The sequence below is a fragment of the Cynocephalus volans genome, chromosome 4 (genome assembly GCF_027409185.1).
Source record: "Cynocephalus volans isolate mCynVol1 chromosome 4, mCynVol1.pri, whole genome shotgun sequence".
NCBI lineage: Eukaryota > Metazoa > Chordata > Mammalia > Dermoptera > Cynocephalidae > Cynocephalus > Cynocephalus volans.
Window position 1 is genome coordinate 134,024,329 of NC_084463.1, and position 22,852 is coordinate 134,047,180.

General features: G+C 41.4%; 1 protein-coding gene across 2 annotated transcripts in view; it reads right to left on the reverse strand.

Annotated features, from left to right (window-relative positions):
• PAMR1 (peptidase domain containing associated with muscle regeneration 1) overlaps positions 1-22,852 on the reverse strand; it is an 82,916-nt gene that overhangs the window by 40,949 nt on the left and 19,115 nt on the right. For both annotated transcript variants that reach the window (XM_063095478.1, XM_063095477.1), the window contains exons 2-3: positions 13,471-13,647; positions 8,092-8,220 (exon numbers count right to left, since the gene is read on the reverse strand). In XM_063095478.1, coding sequence (XP_062951548.1) covers positions 8,092-8,220; positions 13,471-13,600 — 259 coding nt within the window. In that variant the 5' untranslated portion in view covers positions 13,601-13,647. The remainder of the gene's footprint in view (positions 1-8,091; positions 8,221-13,470; positions 13,648-22,852) is intronic.

The window sequence follows — 22,852 nt, forward strand, 5'->3', positions numbered from 1 at the left end:
ACTCCACCCCAGGTGATTCTCCAGTTCCCCAGGAGGATACTGCCATAAATCAATAACACACAGCTTTGTAAACCTTCTCTCTCTCCCTCTCTCTCTCTCGCTTGCTCTTAATCATTTCTGGTTATGGCTCAGGTATTGGCCTACACAAATCATCCTCCTCTCTGATTTTCTAGCCCTACACACATTTTGGGGCATGGCTTATGGCCAGTTCCTCTGCTCCTCTGCCTCTGTCCAAAATATGACTAAGAAGATAAATGTACTAAGGGCCTATAATCTCTCCCCATAAATCCTCTCTCATCTGGGTTGATTTCCTAACCTTCTTAGATCCCCCAAATCCTCCAGACACTGAAAGGTTAGAATCGCGGCCATAGCTAGGAGTGCAGCATCCTGGGTCGCTCCTGGGCCCTCTCACTGCTCATCTGTTTTGCTGGCTAAGGAACTCAGCCTGAGGGCCAAGTTAAATAACTGCTTTCCCGGAGGTCAACAGAGGAGGTCAGCAGCGTGGTTCCACTTAAGAACTCAACTTTTCAGTTTAAGAAACTCTGAAAAGTAGCCTCGGTTTTGACTTTGGATATCAGCATTTCTAATAGCAAGCACCCAATTCACAGTTCCTAAATACTGTTCCCCAGTAAAAGGAACCAGGATTCGTGGATAAATAGCTGGTTCCAGGACCCGGGCATAGAAAGCCAAGATGAACTTGAAACATGTCTGAGAGTGGGGGGAGAGAAAACGAGGAAATGCTCAAAGAATAATGTGGTGGAGCCGGCTTGAAGAGCCAAATCTGGGACAATTTGAGCATCAAAAAGAAAAATTATGATAACATGAAGAAATGTGAAAAAAAAATGAAAATTCATGGGTCCATAATACAAAAAAAGAGAGAGAAACCGTTGTTGGGAAATGATAATAATTGGTGAATCCAGGTAAAGAGTACACGGATGTAAACTATTCTTTCAACACGATATAGAATTGAAATTTTTCAAATTAAAAAGTTGGGGAAAGGAAGAGAGAACAGCTCCTTTCCTGTGCTAATAAAGTACCACTAGCTCCTATTCTGGGTCTTCTGAGATTTCTAAACCAATCCTTCCTGAGCAGTAAGAAGTTCTCTCCTGGGCTCAGTGGCCTCAGGCCCTTCGCCGATTCTCCTGGATCATATAACCTGCCAGTGGTTATAAATGAATCAATCACAAAATGAATTTTAAGACTATTATGAGTTAGGTCAACACTAATTACCACAAACTCTGTCAAGAGCAGCGAGCAAATAAAGGTGCTTCTGCACCTGTTCAGTGCCGTATGACGTGAATATCAAACAGTTATGATCCTTTCTGCCATGTGTCTGTCACTCCTCTTTCCTTCTAAGGTTCTATATGGTCCTCAGGAAAAAATGTCAGGGATCTACAGATACTCAGCGGGAAGCCCTTCTTCACAATAAAACGGTCTGAAAGGCTCGCTTGGGCGCCATCTACTGGGCGAATGCTGGCACGGCCATGAGGCTCCAGCAGGGTTTCCCAGGCATGAACAGGCCACCCACGTGTTCAGCTCTCCCTTAACACAGGCAGGCAGCATGGTGGCAGGTACCAGGCAGGCATTCAAGAAACAGTGAGATGAATTACTTCTTCCTGTGAATTTCCTTTACATTTATTTAGTGCCAATGTGAGGTGTGGGTATTAAGAACCTAGTAACATCATATTGATGTCTCCTTTTTGTCAAGCCCTGTTTCCGTAGATGGATTGCAAACTCATTGAGGGCTCCTTATGTTCCCTGGTGACCAGCCCAGTGGTCCATAAAAAATGTTCCATAAATGCTTATGGCTGTGATAACATACACTATGTGGAATGAGGCTTTCAGAACAAGCATAACAGAATTAAACAAGCACAACTGAGCCAACACAGAATCAGGAAGAAATCTGACCATTAGTCTGTTCATGTCATAGCATCAACCACATTCTAAAATTTTTTTACTCTTTTTTTCTTTTTTTCTTGGAGCTTGCCTCTCTCTAAATGGCAAGCTCCAAGATGGCAAGAACCTCATCTGTCTTGCTTATAACCACATGTTCAAGAAATATTCAATAAATATTTTTTGAATGGATGGATAGATTAATGAACAAAGGTGTGAGCTCTTTGCCCTGCTTGCCTAGTGGCAATGACTGATTGCCCTGAACCTTAAGAAAGCCTTGATCCTACACATGGACACTATCACTAACTAGTCCAACCAATCAGACTCCATATTCAGCCAATTGTTATACTGAGGGTATAACTCAACCAATAGGTGCTATTACATACAGGATTTCTTTGGGCAACTGCTATCCTTCAACTGTTACCAATTGCTTTGTTGACCTCTTGTCTGCAAATATACTTCTCCTACTCTCTCCTGACCCCTGAACAAGCACACTTGGAGTGATTAAAGTACTGTTTACAAAATACTTGTACTCCCCACCCCCACTTCTGGATGGAGTATTCTTCCCTACTTTACTCCCTTTCTCTGCTTTATTAAACTTATTTAAAAGTTGTCTCAAGAGTGGGGAGGAGGAAGATGGCAGACTAGAGGTGCCCAAGGCACATTCCTCCCACAGAAAAGTACCAGAACAACTAACAATACTGACAGGAGCACTGGTGGCAGAGTGTGGGAAACTGGTGAGATCACCATGGAGAACAAAAACCCAGGAGAGTAACACAGAGAAGAGAGAGGCACACAGCCTCAGCCTCCACATCTCTGACACCAGGATTGATGCAGGAAGAATTTCCCTGGAAGCAAAAAGTTAGGCAGATGACCCTTACCGACCTCCATTCTCGCCTCATAGGCCCACAGATCCTTTGGCAGGACAAGTCCAGAGCCAAAAGTGGACAGTGCCCTACAAAACTAGCACCCTAGAACATCAGCACAAACAGTGTACTCTACACCTCCTACTGTCATGTCCCAAGCCCGTACAGATTGGTGCCACCTTGAAACCAGAGCTGTTACGGGAGCACACCCTGCCCTGAGGCCAGTAGCATGGTGCTTCTCCAGCCTTAAGGCTCTGCCCTCCACCCAGTGCACTCACAGGAGAGACTGCAACACCCTGATCCCAGCAGCTGGAAGCTGGGGTTCACAGTGGCTATGACTGTCCTGCAGCTTGGGTAGCCAACCCTAGTCCTGCTGAACTGACACAACCCTACATCCCCAGCCAGAGATCTGACAGGCAGACCCTCCTCAGGTGGACCACATCCCCTTCTCCCCATTACCTCCAGCCCCACCAGCTGACTGAATTGTGTGTGCCTGAGCCCCCAGGTAGGAAAAACAGCCTACAGGTCTCTACCATAATGAATATACCCTCAGGCTGGTGGAAAGAAAGTGCATCCATCCCTTTGAGATAGGCAGCCTGACAACTCAAACCTGAATGGCCCTGCCTAGCAACTTTGCCAACAGACCCAGACATGAATGTACTTGCCCCTTCACTACAGGATTGCCTAGTGGCCCTCCACACCACCCACAGGCAGTGCAACTGGGTGCCCTGACGTGTGCTGGCCTAGTAGCCCCACCAAGCACCTACAAGTGGCCGGACCAGGAGCCCTGCCTTGGAACAGTCCAGTGGTCCTGCCAAATGGCCACAAGCAGAGGAAAAGGGTGCTCTACTGAGGGCTCATCCAGCGGCCTTGTTCACCTCCTGAGCATCCCACCCTTGGCAGTTCAGCACCCAAACCACAAAGGACAACACAATTTCATGGCCACTGCCATCACCACTCCTCCAGCCCAGAGCATTACTGCCGTAGCTGCCCTTCTCCCTGCACAGTAGTCAGTTCCACTCCCTGCCAACACCGATCCTGGGCACCATCAGTTTCTCCTCACCCAGATCCAGGTGTTCCCACATTTTACCAGGCAGTAGGAAAGAGAGAAGAGAGAGAAACAAGGACCCAGGAGGAGCTTCTGCCCACAGGAAAAAGGAAAGAGAAACCTCACCCAATGCCATCCATTCAAGCTGAGTACCTTCAGCACATCCAGTGTACCTATCAGGGGCACAGGACACTAGCCAGGTGCCAGCAAATCTGCCCATGGCCAACAGTCAATATAAAACATATCCACAGGAGGGAGTCTCTCTCCTCAAAATCCACTCAGAAGTAATAGAAGAAGCAACTACTCCACCAGATGACCAGACATCAACATTGGTATACTAGAAACACAGAAAGAAAAAAAAGGCAAGAAAATATGACAACATCAAAGAAATACAATAATTCTCAAGTACCATAACCCAAACAGCATGAAACTTTAGAAATGACTGAAAAGGGATTCCAAACAGCAACCTAAGGAAACTCAGTGAGACAGAAGAAGACTCAGATACATGGCACAACAAAATGAGAAAAACAACTCCAGATATGAGCGAGGACCTTTATAAAGAGATGAATAGCTTCAGAAAAGAAGATGGAACTCCTGGAACTAAAGGACTCATTCAATGAAATTAAAAAAAAAAAAAAACAACCAAGCGCTTAAGCAGTAGAACAGAACAAGCAGAAGAAAGAATTTCTGATCTTGAAGACAGTCTTTCTGAAATAACACAGGCAGACAAAAAAAGAAAAAAAGAATTTTTAAAAATGAAGAATATCAACAAGAGCTATCAGACAACCTTAAGCACACAAACACCCAAATCATGGGTGTTCTGGAAGGGGAAGAAAAAGGAAACCACGTTGAAAACCTATTCAACAAAATAGTGGAAAACTTCCGAAGTACTGGGAGAGATATGGATTTCCTGATCCAAGAGGCTCAAAGATCCCCAAACCAATTCAATCCAAAAATGCCCTCTCTGAGGCACATTACAGTCGAACGGTCAAAAGTCAAAGACAAAGAGAGAATCCTAAAAGCTGCAAAAGAAGAGTATCAAGTCACCTGTCAAGAAACCCCCATCAGTCTAATAGCAGACTTCTCAACATAAACCTTACACACCAGAAGAGAACGGTATGATGTATTCAAAGTACCAAAAGAAAAAAAAATGCCAGCTGAGAATACTATACCAAGCAAGGCTATCTTTAGAAACGAAAGAGAAATAGCATATTTCCCAGATAAACAAAAACTGCAGGAGTTCATTACCACATGACCAGCCCTACAAGAAATCCTCAAAGAAGTCCTGCATCTGAAATAAAAAACATGATAATCACCACCATGAATCCACTACTAGAACAAAATCCACTGGTAGAACAGATATGCAATCAATAAAGAGAAAGAAACTATATCTTACAAATTCAAAAAACCAACAAACACTGAAGATAATAAAAGAAAAAGGACTGAAAGACATATAAAATAACCATACAAAAATCAGTAAAATGATAGGAGTAAGACAATACTTCTCAATAAAAACCTTAAATGTAAATGGATTGAATTCCCCGCTCAAAAGACATAGACTGGCTGAATGGATTTAAAAACAAAACCCAACTATAAGCTGTGTACTAGAAACTCACCTCACCTATAAAGATGCACAAAGACTAATAGTGAAGGCATGGAAAAAGATATACTATACAAATGGAAACCAAAAATGAGCAGGAGTAGCTGTTCTTATATCAGATAAAATAGACATTAAACCAGAAACTTTAAAAAGAGACAAAGAAGGTAATTATATAATGACAAAGGGATGTTTCCAGCAAGAGGATATAACAATCATAAATATATATGCACCCAACATTGGAGCACACAGATATATAAAGCAAACACTATTTGACCAAAACAAAGAGATAGACCCCAATACAACAATAGTTGGGGTTCTCAGCACCCCTCTTTCAATACTGGTCAGATCATCCGGGCAACAAATTAACAAAGTAACACAGGATTTAAACTATATGTTAGACTAATTGGACTTGGCAGAAATCTACAGAACATTTCATGTAACAACCACAGAATATGCCTTCTTCTCATCAGGACATGGAACATTCTGCAGGATAGACTACATGTTAGGCCACAAATCAAGTCTCAACAAGTTTTTAAAAATGGAATCATTTCAAGTTTTTTTTCACATCACAAGGGATTAAAACTAGAAATCTATAACAAGCAAAACTTTGGAAATTATACAAATACATGAAAATTAAGCAACATACTCCTGAATGACCTATGGGTCAAAGAAAAAATTAAACAGGAAATACAGGGTCTCCTATAGATGCTCAAATTCCAACATATCTCAAGTGGAACTCACATTCTTTCCCACCAAACCTGTTCACTTTTATTATTCACTTAACAGCATCAACTTCTACAGTCACTCAAACTAGGAAAACTTGAAAGGTAAACTCTCGAGGTTCCTCACCCTGCCCTCAGCATGTCACTGAGTCCTGCCACTTCTTCCTTTGAGCTTCTCTCACACCTTGCCCCTCTTTCCCATTCCCTGAACCACTGAAATAGCACTCCCAACTGAACCTTTGGATATGGTCTTGACTCCACTCCAAGGTACCCTCTATACATCGCTAGAATTATCTGTCCAATGTCACTGCCCATGAACACTATACAGTGCACACCACCTATCGCCCCCAGAATGAAGTCCAAGGTCTGAGACCTGGCACCCTATTCCCTTCACAGTCTGATCTTACCTACCTTTCTGGTCTCACCTCTTACCACTCCCAATCCCATCACCTTGCTCTAGCCCCACCTGACATCACATACTTCCTGAACACACCTTACATTTTCACATCCTGACCATTCTGTTCCCAGAGTATCTTCCTGTTTTGCTCACATCTGAGCAAAAGCTCAACCATCATCTCCTGTCTGAAACTTTCCCTACCCCTGACTCCCTGTGATTAATTGTTCTCTTATCTATGTTCTCAGAGCACTTGATCTATACCCCAGTTCACAACTCTTCCTTGGCATCCCACTGCACATAGAATAACATCTAAATTCTTTATCTAACTTACCTACCTACATGGGACCCTTGCCTACCTGTCCAACCCCATCACATTCCCCTTCCCCTTTCATGCACACAGAGAAAAAGCAACCTTCCATATGATCCAAAGCAGAGGAAAAACCCAGAATTACATTATATATTCCAAAGGTCAATGTGTAATCTAAAGCCATGCCTTATAATTCTATGTCTTTCTTAAACTATAATTGAAAGTAGTATTATTTCTGGACTGTCTACCAACTCAGCAATTAGGAGCATATAGAATAGTAATGATATACTTGTTGCCTTAATTAAGCTTTTACTGTTACCAGGCAGAGCACTAAATGCTTCACATGCATTATTTCATTTAACCCTCAAATCAGCCCTCTGAGGTAGGTAGCATTATTCTCCATTTTTAAAAGAGGACACTGAAATTAGCAAGGTTAAAAGACTTGTCTAAGGCCACACTGTAGTAACAGGCAAAGTCATTTGTCTGTGTCTTTGTCATTCCAGAGCTTGTGTTCTGATCATTATGCTACAGTCTTCATAGAACAGCTGCTAAGGAATACCAGGGTTAAGTCCGCAGCTAACCTACCAGGAAGATAATCTATGAAGCACTAAATTAAATTTCTTAGAAATTACCTGAATTGGCATGAAAGTTTTAAATCTGCAACCAAGACCAGTACTTTAAAATTTTTTAGACTACAGGAAAGGTTAGACTTCCACTCCATTTTCAAAGAATTATTGAAACTCAGAGGGGAAACTCTAATAAAGATGAAATAATTCTTTAAGATCAAATAGTTTCCAGAAAGAACCGCTTTTCTAGGACAAATGGCATGTTGGCATTTGCTGTGGGTTCTAGCAATTTAACTCAGGATTCGAGAAATTTACCAACAGAAATTCATATGTAAAATGCACTACAGGCAACATTTTTGAAGGCTTATTCACTGTTTGCTGACCAATGCTACCAGACAACTGCTTCTGGAGTGGACACAAGGCATGCTGCTTGCAGAATGTCTTGGCTTCATTTAGGAGAAAGGGGAGATTGAAGAGCATATATAAACCTCCTGTGGCCAACAATTCCAAACAGATGTCCACCATCCACACCTAGCAGATGGAAATACATCTTTGTTTTTATAGTCTTACCTAGAAAGCCCTTGGCCGCAAACTTTCCAGAACTCAGATTCCAAGATAGATCTTAGTCCGTTGTAAGCTGAGACTTTAAAACAGTGTGCACTGGAGATGGAGCTAGTTCAAGGTCTACTTACGCATGCAGTCTCCTCCATACCAGCCTGCTCGGCATTCTGCACAGTAAAACCCCTTCACATAGAAGTCGTCCAGAGTACCCCCCCATGAGCCGTTTCGGCAACTCTTGCAGTTTTCAAAGATGGTACAACCTGAAATATTTCCAAGAAGAGAGGTGTTAGGCTAAGTGCTTGCAAGTTCTGATCGGCTGCTTGAGAGAGAAACTGTACCTTCTCTGGGCCCTGTCTCATCTAAGGACATCTGTACCTAGGAAGGTGCCAAAGCCCTTAGGAAAAACTGCTCATCCCAAGGAAAATACTACAGTCACCAGAATTCAGACTGGGAGTTTAGGAGCATGGACTGAACCATCTTCCCAGTTAGTGGCTGATGTTTTAAAGTAACATGAAATAGTCTGTAGTAAAAGGCAGTGTCTGTCAATATAGTATACTTTTTCTTCTTTTTATAAATGTATTACACGTTTATTGCGGAATATTTAGAAAATTCAGACCAGCAAAAAGAATTAAATAAAAAACTCCTAAAATCCCATCTTCCAAAGAAAACTATTACTAAAGCTCTTTCTCTGCATACACATGCATTTTTTAAATGAGGCTTATACTACATACTGTACGTTCTGCTTTTGTAACTCACTCTTTAATTTAATAATAGATGGTGAATATCTTCCTGTGCCATTAAATACTCTACTATGTCATATACTTCTATAACCAAAGTATATCACTGGAAACAACTCTAATGCCTAACAATAGGTGTACTCTGTAAGGTGTAAGCCTCTGGTGGGCTCTGACCAGCTGGAGACCCACGCCAACAGGCCACAACAGAGAGGGCTGAGTGATTATCAGGCAAGGACCATTTTATAAATGTGGTCTCTTGAGGGCTTGGGGGATAACTATTATTAAACTATTATTGAGAGAAGGTAGCAATAATTCATTTCCACTTAAAACAGAGAACTAAGTTCTGGCTGTGCCATTCAGCAAACTGCTTAAGCGCTCTGTGCCTCAGTTTCCTCACTTGTCAAACTGGGATTAAAAATTGCACCTACCTCTTAGAATTGTTTAAAAAAATCAATGAACACATGCAAAGTGACTGACACATAGTTAGTTCTCCCAAAATATGAACGATTATTTTTCTGCTTTCCCATACCTTCACTTGGCTTATCCCTACCATTGCATATATGATGCCCTATTTTAACTCCCTATTATCTGTTTTCCTATAATAGCCTCAAGTCAGGGACTGTATCTTGTTCAACTTTGTATCCTCAGCACCTAACACGGTAGCTGGTAAGTGATAAGTGTTCAGTAAATATTATCTGAGTGAATGAATGGATGCGTGAATAAATGAATGTCTAATACAGACTCTTCTATGTCATATGCTTCTATAAACAAAACTGATTGAGATAACCAGTGTTTCCTTGAGTTGATAGCATGCCCTTTTCTATTGCTTTTGGCTGAAATTAGGTTTCCATGGGCTTGTGTGGTTTCTGTAGACGAGAGACTTGTAGCCCTCTCTTTCCACACCATCCTGATTTTGCTTTCCTCTCCTGGTATCCCCTACTACCAGAGAGAATGAGTCACTAATATGATTTGTCAAATTTCTGGAAGTCATGTGGCCCATAACTGGGTCCCAGTGGGGTCACTGTGCCTTCCTAGGGCTATCTTCACTCACGTTCCAATTTCCCCTCTTAATTACCTATGCAGTTATCACTGAGGAGGCAAATGGACTCAGAATCTGCCCTCAACGACCCTGCCAAATCTTTCTTGGCACAATCACACCAGGGTCCTTAGATGCAAGCCACAAAAACCAGCCTGGTGATTAAGATGAACAAGACTATATTAAAAAGACACTAGGTAGCGCACAAAATTGCCAGAAGGGCCACAGCACCAATTGCGGAGCTATACAGCCTAGAACCCCAGGAAACCACATTGCTCCACTAAGGGCCCTTGTCTGCCAGATGCTCCTGGACATCGCCATTGACATCCCTACAGTTGGTGCCCCCAGACCTTGATCCTCCTGTACCACTGCCACCAGCAAAGAGAAGATTGTTGTCTATCATAATGATGGAAAAGAAAACTAAAATGATACTGAGATCCCGTTTCCCACCTATGAGATTGGCAGAAATCCAAAATGACACATCCTGTTGAAAGGCTTTGGGAAAACAGTACCTAATACACTGCTGGAGTGAATGCCAAATGTATGGAGAAGAATTTGGCAGAGGCTGAAAAATGACATATGTACCTTCCTTTGACCCAGCAATCCCTCTCCTAAGAATCTACTTCAAAGAGATACACTGCAAAAATACTAAACGATACATGCCTAGGGGTATTCACTGTAGTACTGTTTATAATAGCGAAAGGCTGGAAATAATCCAAATGTTCATAAATCATAGTAATTCACATGATGCAGTTATATGCAACTATAAAAAGAAATGAAGAAGATGGCTTTATATTGACATGGGGTGATCTCCAGCATATACTGTTAAGAGAAAAAAGCAAGATAGTTAGCAATGTTTATGGTGTGCTATCTTTGATATAAAAAGGGGAAAGATGAATAAATGTATATTCATATTTGCTTGATTTTCAAATATAGAAAACACATAAAAACAACAACAAACCTATTTGCATATCAAATAGGTGGCTTAACACCATAGAAAAAGGAACTATGTCAATTCATTTTAAAAGGTAATATTTGGGCTGTACATACCTAGTGGGGTATATTCTAAAGTAATAATAACCATAAAGAAATTATAACTTCGTTCCGTAGTCTTATTGTAAGTACTAATAGTGTTATTGTTATTTTGTACGATTATGTCATAAGATAAAGCAAATAAGTGATTAGGTTAATATCAAATAGAAAACAAGATTTTCACTATAAGTAAAGAGGTACAAATATAAAATCAAAGAAGTTAAGTAAATAACCTTGTAATATTACATTTGAACTTGAATATCAGCATAAACTAATTTTTTTCTTTTTAAAAAAATACATATTTCTTAGTTCTATCTACTAAAAAACACCCAGTAACAATGACATTCCTATAGCCCGGATCACCTCATGTATTGTGGTCGCAGGATCAGAGTTTCCTTGGAGAAATGGCTGAGTCCAGATCTGGGGTAGAAAACGTCCAAGAAGAGTCTGAAACATCTTGTCATGGGAGAAATTAAGGAAGCCCTCAAAAACTGGTGTGGTCATGTCAGAAGGACACAGAGGGACATGAGGGGCCCCCAGTGTCCTAAGATGGGACAACACATGTGTTAAAATGAATAATGACTGAAATGGTGTAAAACACATATACGAATAAAATGCAGTTCATAATGACCCACGTACAGAGAGACCTCTGTGATCACCAATGGTCTGAATGTTAGTTTAAAAAAAAGGACTATCCTGTCTTTCCTTTGAAGGTCGATGTGGGACAAATGGTTGATGTGGGACAGCTCATCACTACTTAGATCCAACCAAATGGTTGATGTGGGACAGTTCATCACTGCTTAGATCCAATGATCATTTCTGGTGTCTCTCAAGGTGGGTCTGCAGATATTGGGTGCCTCCTGTATGATGCACTAGGCAGCACACGGCACCACCTATGAAGTTCCCTTGCCTATCAGATGATCCATGCCTTCTCATAAAACAAGAGCCCCACCCTAGTGGTTACCCAATAGTAACCAGTAGACTTGTGAAAATATTGAAAATCCTTCAAAGACTTCCATACCACTGCCAAGGACCCCTAGTAGAGAGACCCTGGCTTTACTTTCAAAATTTCATGAGAAAATTGAGAGGCACTACTCAACCATTTCCCTACAAACCACATGCGCCCATCAGTAAATTGGGGTAGTAGGTTTCTTTCCTGGAATCAAATGTGCAAAGGTCATACTAAGGTCACTCCTATTTCCTCTTTCATAGCTTCCATGAAAGGAAGAAAAGTTCCTGGTAGTGTGCATCATTCCCTCTGTTTTTAAAAGAAGGGGAAAGCCAGAGATGAGGGAAATTCCTAAAGCACACTTTTGATACCCTTTCATTCCTCAGCCTAGCGCAAGCATATTTGAAAATCTCTAAATCCCCCTTAACCTGGCCTAGAAGGGAAGAGGTAAGATTCTCCTGGGAAAAATCAGAAGTACAAGGCAGCAAATTTGAAAGAATCGAGAAAACGTTCAAGGAGTTGCTAATGAAATTGGAAACATCTTCTTCGGTATGAAGCTGAGCACCGACAGGAACTTCAGTGCAGTTATCAAATCTGCAGCCATTAAAAAGGACATCACTGTCGCCCTGTGGTGGGGGTAGGAGGGAACGGTGTTGTGGAGGAAGGCAGGTTCAGCCTCATGTAAAGGTAGAGGGATGAGCACGGTGACCTGGAAAGGTCCCTCTCACCCAAAGGCACTCTCAAAATACTCCCAAACACCCAGCTGAGAAACCACAGCATCATCTTCCCTCTCCTTCCCCATCCAAGCAATCCCAAAGTACGGTCAATTCCACTCTCTAATACCTCTCAAATCCCTCCACCTCTCTCCACCCACAGGGCGTCTACCATTGTTAAGGTCCCCAACATTTCTCTCCTGCCTCCAATCACGTCCAACCTTTCCACATACTACAGCTAAAGAGGAGATCTGATTTCACCTCTTTACTAAAAGATCTCCAATGTTACCAACATATCTTTGGGACATAGCCTAAATTTCATAGCACAGCTTACAAAGCCCTTCAGGATCCGGCCCCTGTTTCCTCCTTCACGTTGTTCTGTCTTAATCTTTTCTCATTGTCTGTCTGTCTGTCTGTCTCCATATCTCTCAACACATACACACTTCTGTGAGACTGAGCTACTAGCAATTCCCAAAACCCATGCTTTCCATGCTTTCTCTTGCCTTGGCGCATGCTATCCCCTACCTGACTGATCTCCTTCACTCTCTTCAGTTTGCTCTTCCACCTTCAGTGCGCACATCACTTCCTCTAATAAGTGTTCACTGGCCTTCCTCCTACCTGCCCCCATCCCCACCCACACTACCATTCATGGATGTGCTTCTCTATCATTGCACTGACTACACTGTATAGTAGCTGCCTGCTCTCCCTCTCCCCCACCAGGCTATAAGCACTGGAAATGCTGGGAACATGTCTTTTTTTTTTAATCATCGTATTCCCGGCCATCGTATACAGGAGCTTCTCAGTCTGTTGTTAGAGTAATGAGCATGGATGAACTCACAACTTTACAAGTTTGACACTGAAGATAGTACTAAGTCCTCTAATTCCTTTGCCTGTAGTTAGAATGGGCTGAACGGTGTCACTTTCAGTAACCATGGCACTACACCTCCTGATGGCTTCCTACTAAAATCCAGGTGGTCAGCCTGTTCCCGTTCATTACCCCAGACACCATGAGGGCAACCTGAGGTCTTCCATGCCACACTCACCTGGGTGAATCAGGCAGGAGTCACACTCATTCTCCTCGTTCCTGCAGCAAGGGATGGTATAACCCACGACTTCCTTCTTTCCAGGGCAGACGCATTCGATCTGATCATACTCACAACACTCCCGGCACATGATATTCCACTCGGCTCCAGGGCAGGCTTCATTAATGACCGTGTACTCTGAAATGGAACACCAGCAGGTGAGATTCGGTCCTGCCAAGAAGTGGTAAGACCTGTAAGTAGCCTTCTGTGAAGAAGCAACCTTGCCCTACCAATATGCTGCTCTACCTGAATAAGAGAGAAGACCTGTACGAATTCTTCCTAGGCCAATGTCCCCAAAGTGGAGTGGCCTACCCAAAGGGGCACTCTAAAACATTCATTGGAGCACAGATGAAACTTGTTATAACGACTATTCATTTTTATTTTTATCTTTTTTAAAAAAGAAATCATGTTCATTAGATACATAATCTAAATGGACTGACAGTAGAACATGGATATAATTTATAAACAAGTATGCATCTCTTGGGCATCTATGCTCTTTTCTATTTTGTTGGGATATATCAGGCCACTGCTTACAGCTGCATAGGTTGTGTACTACACAACTCCAGGGGGAACCATTCAACTGCACAACTATACAGCACAACCTAAGCATGTGGGCCATCAAAAAAAAAAAAAATTGTAGACCACTCTCTAGACTAGGCCATTCAAGTTCAGGGCTGATTGCCAAGTACACACTACGCCATCTCTCCCAAACTTGGCTCCTCAATTTCACAGCATGCCATTTTCATAGTATCTTCAAAGTAAAACCAACAGAAAAGACAAAAAGTACCTTAATTAGTATGTTTGTGAGAATTTCAACGTTTTAAAAGGGTGAACTCATTAGCCCAACTTCATTCAGTCCCCAAGTATAACTGAGTGTTCTTTCCCATGAGAAAAAAGTATCCCTTGCTGGATAGGATATTTTTTCTTTCTTTTCTTCTTTTTAAAATATATATACCTTAAGTAAAAAGGAAAACCATCTGGCAAAATCTATAAGAGGAATCAGTCACAGGTTGTCAGAGAAACTCAGGCTAAGAAACAGACTAGTTTTGATTTCCTCTTCTTTTTGCCCGTTTTCCATTTCTAAAAATTTGGCACAAAGTTAACGATGAAAGCAGAAACAGGTGAGATATTGGAGGAAGAGAGTGAATCTGGACAAGGTCCTCACAAAGCCTTCCCTAGAAACTCTTGGCAGGGATCCCCAACATGCTCTGCAGTCCCACATAAACCAAACTTAGCATCTGTAATGCCTTCTAAACTTTTGAATTTCATAGTTTACTTTTACATTTTCCTCTTCCAAATTTGGAAGTCTGACGCAAGGTTGATCACTCTTAATTTGCCAAGTAGAGCCATTTAAAGAAACTATCGCCATCTACTCTTAGCCTCAGGCCATAAGAACATTCCTTCATAGAAAGTAACCACTTGCGTAATAAAAGACAGTTCTTTAAATTGAATAAATTTAGTTTTATGAAAAATTTACTTTTTTTCATTATTTTTCCACAAACATAGCTGGATCAGAAAAGATCCTCACATTGGCATTTGGGAACAATTGGTATAGATCATCATAGCGCTGTCACTACTAAGGTTTTGAGAGCCCCTTCAGGGTGACCACCACAACTTTCGTTGCTGAGTTTCCCATGTTTCTCATGTTAGTTGATGAAATGAATGACTTCTTAAATCTACATGAGAACTTAATGGTTAAAAGTGAGGGAAAGCAGAAGAAAACATAGAGGTACATAAATCTCCAGGATCTGGGATTTGGCAATGGATTCTTAGATATGACACCAAAATCATGAGCAACAGAAGAAAAATAGATAAGTTGGACTTCATCAAAATTTAAAACTTTTGTGCATCAAAGGACATTATTAAGAAAATGGGGAAAAAAACACAAAATGGGAGAAAATATTTGCAAGTCATATATCTGATAAGGGTTTAATATTCAGAACATGTAAAACATTTCTACAACTCAACCATAAAAAGACAAAAAAAAAATTAATGGGCAAATGACTCGAATAGGCATTTCTCCAAAGAAGGTATATCAGTGGCTAAAAAGCACATGAAACATGCTCAATGTCACAAGTCATTTGAGAAATGCAAATCAAAACCACAATGAGATACCACTTACTAGGATGGCTATAATCCAAACAAAAAAAGAAAAAGAAAAACAAGTGTTGGCAAAGATGTAGAGAAACTGGAACCTTCATGCATTGCTGACAGAATGTAAAATGGTGCAGCCACTATGGAAAACAGTTTGGCACTTCCTCTAAAAGTTAAACACAGAATTACCATATGACCCAGACCTTCCCACTAGGTATATATCTAAAAAATTGAAAACAGGAACTCAATGATACTTATATGCTAATGTTCATTCACAATAGCCAAAAAACAACCCAAGTGTCCATCAAGGGATGAATGGATAAGCAAAATGAGGTGTATGTGTACTATGGAATAGTATTCAGCTATGAAAAGGAATGAAGTGCTGATACACACTACAACATGGATGAACCTTGCAAACATCATGCCTAGTGAAAGAAGCCAGACACAAAAATACAACTATTATCTGATTCTACTCATATGAAACATCTATAACAGGAAAATTCATAGAGACAGAAAGTAGGTTAGAGGTTACCAGGGGCTGGGGGAAAGGGTGAAGGGGAGTTATTGTTTAATGGTTACAGAGTTTCTGTTGGAGGTGATAAAAAATGTTTTGGAAATAGATGAGATGGCTGCACAACAATGTGAATTAATTACATTTGTAATTAATACCACTGAATTGTATACTTACAATGGTTAAAATGGCAAATTTTACGTGATATATAATTATTTATACACCCACAATTTTTTAAATATTAAAAAGTAGGGTGGGGGAATGAGAGAAAGCAAAATGGTGAAAGGCTCAAGGACTGGAGTCGGACATACCTGGGTTTGGAATTGAACCCTTTCTACTTAATAGCTAAGTTACTTTACTCTCTCAGTTTACTATCCAGTAAAATGAGTACATTTTATCCATCTCAGGCCTGTCAAAAGAACTAGACAACCTAATACATATAAAGAACTTAATGTGGTGCCCAGTATGTAATAAGCATTCAGTAACTAATAGCTGAAAAAGAAAAACTGTACAGAAAGTCCACAATTCTCAAGGACCTTATTTTTAAAATGTGCACCATATTGATTTCTTGCTTAAAATGTTCTACTTGCTTGCCACCACACTTACGGTAAACTTCAAACACTCTGCCATGGGCCACGAGGCCTATGAGAACCTGCTCTCTCCCTACCCCTCCAGTCTTTTCTGGCCCACCATTTCCCACCTTCTATGTTTCACAAAACCACCCAACTCTTGCCAACCTCAGGGCCTTCACAATTGCTTTGACCATGTCCTCCATCTCAGCCATTAGGCTTTCGTGTAAATGACACCTGTTCAGAGAGGTCCTCCCAGGCCTTCTCATGTGAAATGCACACCCCACCCAACCCATAGCACCCATGGTACTCTCTATCACAGTATCTTCTTTGCTTTCTTTCATAGCCCTTACCACGATTTATAATCATTTTGTTTTCATTTACTTGCTTATTGGCTGTCTCCCCTCCATGGCCATAAGCTGGTAGGAACCACAACTAACTTGTTCACAGCTGCTAGGGAAGGGTCTGGCTCACAAGAGGTGCTGAATAAACACTTGTTGAATGAATCCAGGCTTCACTCTACAGCTACCCTCCCCTCAGTAGTCAAATATTTCCATTCAGCAGGTCTAATCTAGCTTGGAGCTATGAGCTAGCTTTGCCCCTAACTTGCTGGTAGCAGAGCTGAGGCACTTTCCCTCCATGGTGAAGTGCCTGGAACTGTTGGTGCAGGTTACCTGCCTTGGGCCCATATTCTTCGACTCCAGCACTTGTTTTCTCTACTCTCTGAACAGCAAATATGCCTGTGGGGTGTGGCATGTGTCTTACCCCCTCCCTTTTCTCTCTTTCCAGGGAAAGCACTCCAACCTTCTAGGTTTCCTAAGAAGTTATAAATACGAATAACTTCTGGGTGGGGGGAGGGGCACTGATAGGATAAAACTCATTTGCAACTTTTGTAGGACTTTGTGCTTCAACATGGAAGGCCAAGTAAGGTTTGCTCTATGCCAGTAGCCGGCCAAAGCCTGTTTCCCCCTAAGCAGCAGGTTTGTTCACCTTTGGCTCATCTGTCGGATCCTGGGGGCCTCCCTTTTACCCAGCTATTAATTCCCTAAAATACCTTCATTAGCATTTCTCTTTACTTCAGTGAGAAGCCGATTTCTTCCCTCCTTAGCCCACTGTATTAACCTTATAGGTAAGATTCATCTCAGTCTAAGGGAGGCCTGGCAGAAGGGATTTTGCAGATGTGACTGATTTAAGAATCTTGAGATGGAAGGAGTATGCTGGATTGTCCCTCTGGGACCAGTGTAATCACAAGGGCCTTTGCGAGAGGGAGGTAGGAGGGTCAGAATCAGAAAAGGAGATGTGCAGAGAAGCAGAGATTGGAGTGATGTGCTTTGAAGATGGAGGAAGGGAACATGACCCGAGGAATGCAGGCAGCCTCTAGAAGCTGGAAAAGGCAAAAAGATGGATACTACCCTGGAGCATCCGGAAGGAATACGGCCCTGCCAATGTCTTGGTTTTAGTCTCATAAGACTCATTTCAGACTTCTGGCCTCTGGAACTACAAGGTTGTAAATGGGTGCTGGTTTAATCCACTACATTTGTGGCAATTTGTTACCTGACACACTGTGTCTTCTCAAAAGAAAGGTTAACCATAGCAAGCCATTTAACCACTCTGTTCCTCAGTTTCCCCACTGAGAACACTGCCAACAGTGTGGGTGAATTGATGAATTCATACTTCATTCCACGAGTATTTCCTGGGTGTTGACTATGCCGACTAGGTGGGTGCTGAAATACAATGTAGAGAAAAACAGACACCATCCCTGGCTTCATGGTGCTCAGAGTCTAGAAGAGGAGCAGATATTGGCCAAATGACTGCACAAATACATACTTATAAGCTGTGATAAGGAAAATTTAGGATGCTAAGAAAGAATAAATAGTCATGAAGAAGCATTAGCACCAAATCTAAGGACCTCACAGGGTTAAGGAGGTTTAAATAAAATCACAGAAAGAAATTTATCTATTTGCAAAAATAAGACCCCTTCCCAGTAATGTGGACGTTTCAATGGTTTTGTGACTTGGCCCCTTCTCCTCTGGTCTGACAAGTCTACCACCCCTCTTTCTCCCCCAGCCTGAACAGACAGAAAGTGCCCCCAAGAAGGGATGTGTAAGAAATAGATATATACGTGAAATACCCTATCAGAAATATTTCAAGTAGCCAGCTGAAGATGTTCTTAAAAGCAATTAGCAGACAAGAGCAACATCCTGGGTTCCCCCCCCCCCCTCTATTTATTAGAATTACATTTGTGGAAAGTGCACATTGGCCACTTGGCTTCAGCTGTACAAATTTCAGGGAATTTCAATATGGTGCTAAGGGTGAGTTCCAGAAACTAGGATTTAGAGAAACACCAATAGCAGTAGAAGTTATTGAATGTTTTCTTATATGTATGCTAAAGCTCTTTGGCATTTCTTTAGCTAAAGTGCTTTTAAATTCTTCATGCAATTTCATCTTCAAAATGATTCAGTGAGGTTGGTAATACATTTTCTATTAAGTTAAAATCATTTAGCCCTACCCCTGCACTTTACCACTGAGGAAAAGGACAAGTAAGGAAGAGTTGGTCTTATTTATTAAAGCACAGGGAAATGCCAATCTCAATTAATTCTGAAAGAAAAGAGGTCCACAGAATTCTAGGGCTAAGAGGGAGGTGGGCAAGCCTACTACTTAGGGGGAAACAGACTGGGGCAACCTACAGTTTTGCCAGGTACTAAAGTTGAGCAAACTTTACTTTGCTTTTTCACATTTAAAAACAAAGCCTTGGGTGCAGTAGTTAGCTCAGCTGGTTAGAGCAGGGCACTGATAACACTGTGATTTTATTTAAACCTTTTTTAACGCTGTGAGGTCCAGGGTTTGATCTCTGTACTGACCAGCCACCAAAAATAAATAAATAAAAATAAAGCCTGTAAAAACTGCAAATACATTCTGTCACAAACATATGGGCACAGCAGGACCACCACCCCGGCTGCCTAGAGCCTAGGTCAGATGGAAAGACTAAGACCCCAGAGTCTTAACCCATGCAGCCTCCCCTGCCCCCATAGGTAAGCAGGCAGACCTGCTGAGTAGGGCATCAATAGGGGGCAGTGCCCCACATTCATGTGCACCATCCCCCCACACTACCTGTGGGCATGATGAGTTCACAGGTACTCACGCTGGAGGTCAGCCAGCCCAGCAGTAGCTTCTCCCCACTCCACAGCCTTCCACAGAGCTGTCAGGACCAGCTGTGTCCACACAGCTTGGCTACAGCCCCAACAGCAGAACCAGCCACCCTCTACAGAGCTGCCAGGACCTGCACACCAGTGTACACCTGCTCCCTGACTGACTGCAGATAGGGCAGAGGCTGTGACCCCATGTCAGACTTCTATAGAGTGACTGGGCCTGGCTGCACTTTGCAAGTGTGCTATATGTGCAGCAGCTGAAGCAGAAGCCCTCTGCAGAACTGCCAGGACCTGTGGCACCAGAATATAACTACTCTCTGACCAATCATGGATTGGGCAGGAGTTTTGACCCTCCAAGACAGGCCCCTACAGAGCTGATGGGCCTGGTTGCACTCTTGCAGGCTTGTTTCAGGCTCAACAACTGATGCAATGGCCCTCCACAGATCTGCCAGGACCTGCTACATCAGTTTACACCTCCTGCTGGACCAACATGTCATTGGGTAGCAGATTTCCCTCCTCGTGACAGGTCTCTACAGAGATGCTGGGTCCTGTGGCATCCTTGCAGCCCTGCTCTAGGCTCAACAGCCAACCTGGTGGCCTTCTACAGAGTTTCCAGGATCTGCTACACCAGTGTTCACCTGCTCCCTGAGCTGCCAGGCCCACAGCCACAACAACCCTGCCCAGTGTCACCCACCCCAACAAAAACTACCAAAGACCCCACCACATAGACCACAAAAGTACCCACAGACAACTCCGAGATTGAATACAGTCAAAGAAATTACACAAAGACTGCACTACTGTGCTCTCCCAGAAGCAAACCTAAAACACTCAACCTGTCAATTTAGAACACTTCTACTCCAAAAATTAGAAGAAGCAATTGCCCCACCAGATGCCCAGACATCAATGCAGAGATACAAGAAGCTTGAAAAAACAGGGAAACATGACACCCACAAAGGAAGACAATAACTCTGCAGCACCAGACCCCAAACAAGAGGAAATCGAGGAAATGCCTGAAAAGGAGTTCTGAACAATAATCTTAAGGAAACTCAACATGATTCAAAAAATATAGATAGAAATCACAATGAAGTAAAATAAACCAGGAAATGAAGGGGCAATTCAAAAAAGAGATAGATATCATAAAAAAAGAACCAAGCAGAAATTCTGGAACTGAAGAATTTGTTCAATGAAATGAAAAATGCAACCAAAAGCTTAAGCAGCAGGTTAGAACAAGTGGAAGAAAGAATTTATGAACTTGAAGACAGGATTTTTGAGTTAAATCAGTTGAACCAAAAGAAAGAAAAAGGCATTTTAAAAAATGAAGAAAGCCATTAGATATATTAGACAATCTTAAGCTTACAAACATCCATATTGTGGTTGTTCTGGAAGGGGAAGAGAAAAGAAAAGGCATCAAAAACTTATTAAACACAATAATAACTGAAAACTTCCCACATACTGGGAAAGATATGATCTTCCATATCCAGGAGGCTCAATGATCCCCAAATTGATTCAATCCAAAAACGTCCTCCCAAAGATACATTATTGTTAAATTGTGAAAAGTTGAAGACAGAGAATTCTAAAAACTTGAAGAGAAAATTGTCAGGTCACATATAAGGGAATCCCCATGAGACTAACAGCAGACTTCTCAACAGAAACCATACAGGCCAGGAGGGAGGGAGATGATATATTCAAAGTGCTAAAATAAAAAAACTGCCAACCAAGAATACTATACCCAGCAAAACTATCCTTCAGAAATGAAAGTGAAATAGTGTCTTTCCCAGACAAACAAAAACTACAGAAATTCACCATCATAAAATGAGCCCTACATAAATCCTCAAAGGGGTCCTATATCTGGAATCAAAAGAGTGATAACTACGCTCATGAATACGCAAGAAAAAATAAAGCCATTAACAGAGCAGATATATGAATATGACAAAGAAAGAAATTGTATCTTATCACCACAAAAAAAACCACCAAAGAGCAAATACAAACAATAAAAGGGAAACAAAGAACAGAAGAAACATAAAACAACCATAAAAATTTAAAGAAAATGGCAATTTTCTTTCATTTACATTAATTAACATGGCAGTTCTTTCACAGCAGTTCTTTCATGGCAAAACTTTTCATTAACAACCCTGAATATAAATTGATTAAATTCTCCACTTAAAAGATATAGATTGGCTGGATAGATTAAAAAACTAGATCCAACTTTATGCTGCCTGTAAGAAACTTCAGCAGTAAAGATACACATAGATTAAGAGTGAAAGAATGGAAAAATAAATAAATAAATACACAAATAAACTGGGGTGGGGGAGGGAAGAAGACACAACAATTACAATTCCTCGAAGTTGATATGACAAGCGAACAGACATGACGTTGTTGGGAGGGAGGGGGGAGAGGAAGGAGGGAAGAAGGTTTCGGTAATGGGCCACAATAATCAACCACATTGTATATTGACAAAATAAAATAAAAATAAAAAAATGAACAACCAGCTCTCACATGGAAAAAAAAAAAGATATTCCATGCAAATGGAAACCAAAAATGAGCAGGAGTAGTTATACTTACGTTGGATAAAATAGACTAAATAAAAAACTATAAAAAGAGACAAAGAAGGACACTATATAATGACAAAACTATCAATTCAGCAAGAGGATATACTAATCATAAATATATATGCACCCAACATTGGAGCATCTATATATATAAAGCAATTAGTACTAAATCTAAAGGGAGCAATAGACCCCAAAACAGTAATAGTTGGAAACTTCAACTCCCCTCTCTCAGCATTGAACAGATCATCTTGACAAATAAGTAGCAGAGAAACATTGGACTTAAACTGTCCTCTAGACCAAATGGACTTGACAGACATTTACAGAACATTTCATCTGACAGCTACAGAATATACCTTCTTCTCATCAGCACATGGATCATTCTCCAGGATAGACCACATGTTAGACCATAAATCAAGTCTCAACAAATTTTAAAAAACTGAAATCATATCAAGTTTTCTTCCAACCACAATG